This window comes from Myxocyprinus asiaticus, chromosome 39 (assembly GCF_019703515.2).
Source record: "Myxocyprinus asiaticus isolate MX2 ecotype Aquarium Trade chromosome 39, UBuf_Myxa_2, whole genome shotgun sequence".
In the NCBI taxonomy this organism is placed as follows: domain Eukaryota; kingdom Metazoa; phylum Chordata; class Actinopteri; order Cypriniformes; family Catostomidae; genus Myxocyprinus; species Myxocyprinus asiaticus.
The window spans coordinates 1,035,654-1,042,500 of NC_059382.1; the positions used below are offsets into that span (position 1 = coordinate 1,035,654).

The 6,847-nt window shown below is 34.7% G+C and overlaps 1 protein-coding gene across 11 annotated transcripts in view; it reads left to right on the plus strand.

Annotated features, from left to right (window-relative positions):
* LOC127430060 (nuclear GTPase SLIP-GC-like) overlaps positions 1-6,847 on the plus strand; it is a 20,722-nt gene continuing 13,875 nt past the window's right edge. The window contains exons 1-11 of one of the 11 annotated variants that reach the window (XM_051679505.1): positions 5-157; positions 1,230-1,395; positions 2,177-2,211; positions 2,296-2,376; positions 2,955-3,072; positions 3,161-3,383; positions 3,500-3,712; positions 3,841-4,029; positions 5,922-6,103; positions 6,201-6,237; positions 6,507-6,593. In XM_051679505.1, coding sequence (XP_051535465.1) covers positions 2,202-2,211; positions 2,296-2,376; positions 2,955-3,072; positions 3,161-3,383; positions 3,500-3,712; positions 3,841-4,029; positions 5,922-6,103; positions 6,201-6,237; positions 6,507-6,593 — 1,140 coding nt within the window. In that variant the 5' untranslated portion in view covers positions 5-157; positions 1,230-1,395; positions 2,177-2,201. The other 10 variants (XM_051679504.1, XM_051679503.1, XM_051679508.1 and 7 more) reach the window with 10 other exon arrangements.

Sequence of the window (6,847 nt, forward strand, 5' to 3'; positions counted from 1 at the left end):
GGTGTGGTGTCTATTGGCACGATCACATTTACATTTGCACGGCATAATTCATCTGAAGTTATAGGAATTCGTGCGATTGTGAATTTCACAAGAATATCTTCCGGCAGCAAAAAATTTCCCCCGACGGATTTCTCGTGGATTTCAAGTTTAGTTTCGAGTAAGTACTACTTATGTACTATTCTGGCTCATTTGTGTTAATTAATGTAGGCTACTATTACTTTTCTATATGTAAGCCTAAATTGCCGCAATGTCAAGTTAATTCTGTAAAAGCACAATATATGTTCTTTTAAAGCTCATATTACGCTGTAAAGACTTTAAATAGTGTCAAATGGTAAATAACCTAAAAAACCGAATACATCATTCATATGTATACACAGATGAATGAATGAATGAACGTTACATTTATATAGCGCTTTTCTGACACTATATAACCAGATAACAAAGATGTAATTAATGTAGAATTATTATTATTGTTTTCCTCACAATTTTTTTTATATGATACATTTTTTAAATATTGAGTGTAAGTTTATAACAGTATCTTTTGTGTTATATTACCCTGGAATTAGTTTTAAAAACTGCATTACCACAGCTGTGAGAGGGCAGCTGCTGAGTGACAGTAAATTTGGCATCTTCTCTTATCTGACTCTCTTAATCCACCACTCTCTATTAATTAACTCTTCTGGAAAGTTATTCAAATGTAACAGCAAATGGGTAAGTGAAAATAATATTTGCTGTGATCTCCCATTCAACGCTGTCGAAGTTTACTCTGTAAACGTTTACTTCCGCATTCCAAAACCCGGGCCGTGTTCCATTTCAAATTTTTATCCTCTTTCTTCACAAACTTTACTCCGTCTCATGGACTCGGATGTACGTCACTGCTTATGTTGCATAAGTGTCCACTACTGGCAGAAGACGTGCAGTGGGATTAACTGGAACACCCTTGGAGCATGTCGAAGGCTGATGTCAATTTGTGGAATTATTTAGTGATTTTCTCACCTGAGAGATTGATTTCAGAGGCTTATGTATAAATCTCATATGTTTACATTTTTTTTTTTCATTAGAATGAATTGTTAGAAAGGATTAAGATTAGCACAAATAGAACATAACAATGAACACATAGGCTATTACTGTGTGATGAACAGTTTAAGGTAGCTTCAAGTATTATGCTTTTAAATCTCAATATAACTTAACTGCTTAATTGACCTAACTTCACTTCCATCATACATTAGAGTTGTGTGGGGGTGGGGCTGATGAAGTGCAATCTGCTGTCAGGTCACTCCGCCATCACTACAACGAGAGACAGGTGTTAATGATAATGACAGCCCAAGTGACGAGCCTTACCTCTCTCCCTCTCCCACAGACAGATACACGACCACGCCCCCATCCCCACAATAGGTAAACACATATGTAGATGATTCTTAAAATACTTTATACTTAGAGAACATATATACAAGTATACACATACAGACACAGACGGAATCTGCCATTTACAAAAGTTCTGCACATTCACCACCGCTTGCATGTTTGTTTATCAAATATTTTAGGTAATTTGATGATTCTTTCAGCTACTAACAAGAGTGTAGTACTCTCAGCTCAGTTTAACTATGTTAAAATCCCTTGCGCAGAATTCTGCAGATTTTCCTTATAAATTTGTTCAGAAAATGTGAAAAGTCTGCAGATTCTGTCTGGGCCTGCAGGGAACATACAGAACCTCCAAATGCTTCTTGAGAATGAATGTGGAGTCTTTTTCAATGGATATCATATTTGTAAGGCTAAGATTGCATTGCTCAGTTATTTCTACCTGAAAGTAAAGTTATTTCTGTATGTGGTCAAATGAGGAACAGGACCGCACTGTCTTCAATGCATTTAGTTCTACCCTGTTAATCCTGTCGCACATAATTCAGGCTATGGCTCAGACCGCTCTTTTCAAATTTAGGAGCATCAACTCTGTGTAATCTTATTACATAATGCAGATTACATGTAATCTGTTACTACCCAGCACTGACTGCTCATATGTCATTTCAGTCATCAGGTCAGGCAACTTCACACAGCTTCATATTTATTTCATAATTTGGTAAAGACAAGTTCTTGCTGTGTCAGCAGAATGCAATCAATGTGATTTATAGACGATTAAAAAAAATTGTTCTTTTAGTGTTAACTTTGTTTTCCCCCCCAGGTACTGTGGTTAAAACAATCTAACAATGGCTAGAGGTACAGTATGTCTCTTCTTGAATAATTATTGAGTATTTCCTTTTACTATGTGGTTTAAACTAAATATCTGGTTTTTATATTTAGGTTTAAAAAGAAAGAGGGATGATGGATTAAAATGTTCTGATTCAAGTGAACGTGACAGTTCTCAGTCACCACCACAGACAGGCAAATTAATGTTGTATTGGTATGCTTTTGTGAAAGTGTTTTGGTGCAACCCACCCAAAAAACGTCATATTTATGCATAAAAATATATATTTTATAAATTAAATTATATATATATATATATATATAAACTTTACCTTGCAAATCATCTTTATGAGCATTTATTAAAATAATGATTGATGTTATTACCACCTGACATTTTAGAGGCATTAAATCAAGACTTTTTGAAAATGCCATACAAGTGTTTTGAAACCAATATCAACACAAATGTTACATTTCTAAGAAGTTTACATATTAATTTTGCATGAGATTTTCTTTCCAAAAGTTTCCTTTTCATTACCTTGCATCCTTATTTGTCACATTGGTTGTCCAAACAGATAGTCCCTCCCCAAATTGCACAATAGGTTGAGTCAATGTTGCTGTGTCAGGATGCACAAACAAACAGAGGAATGTCTTGATTGCGCCACAAAGTTGCATTACTCAACCTACAAACGCTTACTTTCAGTAGACTTCATTAAACTGGATAATGAGAAAGAATCATGCACACTTTATGACTTTGTTTTTCTCTTCATCATATTCAGATACAAAAATTATAGAAGTGACCAAGCAGATCTTGAAATGGGTTGAAGATGAAATACGTGACAAACGGAAGATAAGTTACAAATGCATGACAGGTGACTCTTTAACAGAGTACATAATGTAAGTGCTAATGCAATAAAGATCTATTTCTTTATTTATTTTTTTAGAGCAGAAACCAGTTAATCTTCTTAATCTTCATTATACACAGTGAGAAGATTTCAGAGCTGAAAAAAGTCAAGAAGAGAAAGGAAACCATAGGGGTTTTTGGCAAATCAGGGGCTGGAAAAAGCGCTCTATTAAGTGCAATACTGAATAAAAAGGGTCTACTGCCATCTGGTGATCAGCATGCCTGCACAGCAGTTATTACTCAAGTGGAAGCCAATATGACAGATTTGAAGTACAAAGCAGAAATTGAATTCTTCTCAGAACAGGTTTTCCCATCAATCAGTGTGCCATATTCTTTCTCAGAAGGGTGTAAAAAAAATAAACCGACTGAAGTGAAGGAAATAACATTGTATTCAGTACTGTGTCCTGTGTGCCTTTGCAGGAATGGAGTGAAGATCTTGAAAACATTTTGCAAGTTTTGTCAGATGAAAGTGAAGAGTGTGATGAAGAACTGACTGAAAATGCTAAAGAAAAGATCATTTGTTTGTTTGGAAAAGGTGCAGAAAAGAAAACACTGGAGGAGCTTAAGAAAGATGAGAAATTTGATGAAGTTGGCAAATTGTTATCCGAGAAGAAGAGGTTCTTTTCAGGGGATGTAAGTATTTTTTTTTTTTTTAAGAGGCAAAATATGTTTTCCCATCTGAATTTTCAAAGCATTCAAAATATATGAGTAATAATACAGTATATGAGGTATTATATGCAAATGTTTACTTCTACCTACAGTCTACTTCTATTACAAATTTCATTAAACCTTTCCTGACAAGCAGAGGAAATGGAATACTGTTTTGGCCGGTTGTGAAATGTGTGACCATCAAGGTTCCAAACTGTCATGATTTCCTGGAGCACATTATTCTTGTTGATCTTCCTGGAACCGGAGACTGCAATAAGACTCGGAATAACATGTGGAAAGAAGTAAATACTATAAATGATCTTTCAGTAACAGCTATTTTAGACAATACAATGTGCAGAATGGATAGGTGAGGTAACAAGCACACAAAAATAAATGACTAAAGAGGCGATTCGTTTTTATAAAAGGAATATCACATTTTAATAAAGTCATCAGAAATATACTGTATTTTAGCCAAATTTGTAGTCATAGTTTACGAGTTAAATTTGGAATCAAAGTTTACATTCAATATCACTATTCTAATGCAGTGAAGTAAATGCAGAAGTACTTCAAAGATATGAGATTTCAAATGCGGTCCGAATAGAGAAGTGCATAAGAGAGGGTGATGAACAACAGAGGCATAAGACTTTATAACCTTCAAGTTTTACAGTATATGTCATCATAGCAACATCCCTGTGATGTGGTTTGGGATTGTAGACAGCCCCTCTTCATATTCGGCGAGCACTAGATTGATACAGCATGCTACATGTACATATATGGAAATGATGATATCGTAACATGAAGTTGGCCTACATTCGAGAACAAAGGCAGACAAGAACTTAAGTTGCCTGGGCCTTAACAATGCATAATGAGAAGCATATGCAATATCCTATTATTTTGCAGCTTGCATATTATAATATTCCGGGTTCAACACAAGTTAAGATCAGTCGACAGCATGTGCGTCATAATGTTGATTACCACAAATATTAATTTCGACTCGTCCCTCCTTTTCTTTAAATGTGTGTTCCAGTGAGACACTTACAATGGAAGTCAATGGGGTCCATTTTCGGAGGGTTTAAAGTCAGAAACGTGAAGTTTATACATTTATTAAAACTTGTTATTTAATTAATTATTATTTGAGCTGTAAAGTTGTTTAAATCATTTTTACAGTCATTTAAGTGACTGGGTTTTGGGGTTTGACATTACGTCGTCATGGCAACCAAGTTGTAAAATTGTCTATATCTTTCCACAGATGCGGTTAGTAAGTGATTTTATGACAGTAAAATCATGTTAACACACATACTGTTTATGTCTTGTGTCTATACTTTTGAAACAGTGAGTATTTTAATGTTTACAGATTGACCCCATTGACTTCCATTGTAAGTGTCTCACTGGAACACACATTTAAAGAAAAGGAGGAACAAGTCGACATACATTTTTGTGTTAATCAACATGATGACACACATGCTGTCGATTGAGTTTAACTTGTGTTGAACCCGGAATATTGCTTTAAAACATTCCATGTTGTAACGATTCAGACTGAGACGTAAGTTTAGGATCCATTTGCAGAGTTTATTTAGCAGGCAAGGGTCAAAACCAGATAGGCAGATACACAGTGAACAAATCCAAAACGACAGACAGAAGAGTAAACAGAGAACAGGCATAAATCCAGAAGCCAATGTAAACTGAATCAGTATAACGCTCAGAAATGCTAACACAAGTGAAAGGCAAGACATCGCAATGAGAGTGAGAACAAACTGAGTATATATAGAGGTGCAGGTGTGCAAGCAGAGTCAGTAATCAGGTGAGGTTGATCTAATGAAGGAGGGGTGACAGAGTTCATAGTTGTTACACATGTCTTTAATGCTTCAGAAGTATGTGATTTTACATACATGCGGTTTTAGTTGGTTCTATTCTATCATTCAAATAGAATTAATTTTAAGTGTGAAATGATGCTGATTTGTGATTTCTGCACGAAAACATTTTTATACAGGTTTACCGACAAATATGCATGTGCACGGTTAGATAAGATCAGTGCTGAGATTGGATCAGCACACTAGTACCATAATATTGTTGTTTTTTCTGCCATATACGACAGAAATAGTAAGAGTACGCTAGTATGCTTGTATGCAATTCTGAACTTAGTCCCAGTGTCATATCAGTTAAGTAATAAAAATTTTTTTGTCTTGTTCCATAGAAATTGAGCAGCTGCTCTGTTGTGTGGATTGTGAGTGACATCACTCGAGCTCTGAGTAACAAAGAAACCTGGGAAATATTGAAGTCCTGCATTCATGACATCACAGGAGGGGGACAGTGTGAAAGAATGGCCTTCATTTGTAGCAAGACTGACATGATTGACCCTGATGAACAGGAAGACAAGTCAGACATTAGAATCATTTTTCTTTAGCAATCAATTTTAAATTTGTCTCAAATAATTCAATTACTCATCATGCTTTATTTATTTTTATTTTCCCAGTTTTTCTGAACACGAACAGCAGTATCCAGAGGATGAGGTTTGAAAAAAACAAAAAACATAACATTAAGAAAATAATTAAATCAAGTGTGTTAAGTGTATCTGCTTGTCTTTCTGATACTCCCATATTTACTTTTGTACTTTCGGGTACAAATGTAATTTATTTTTTACTAGTGAGGAGCACCTCAGATGTCCTCACTAGTTTCACTATATTAGTGAGCACATTTTTTAAAAAATGTGGCACTCACAAACCTGTAAACACAAGCACACACATTTTTAATCCTGCACTTAATTTTTTTTTTTTCTCAGAATGAAAAAACAAGAATTTGCATCCGCAAGAGAAACAACATTACCAAGAAACAAGTAAAAGAAAAGTTTGAAAATTCAGAATTCAAGGTAGGCTATTGTCTTTACGTTAATACTATGTGTAGCTGTTTATGAAAAACCTTGTCGATATATATATACATATATATATATATATATATATATATATATATATATATATATATATATATATATATATACACTATATTGCCAAAAGTATTCGCTCACCCATCCAAATAATTGAATTCAGGTGTTCCAATCACTTCCATGGCCACAGGTGTATAAAATGAAGCACCTAGGCATGCAGACTGCTTCTTCAAACATTT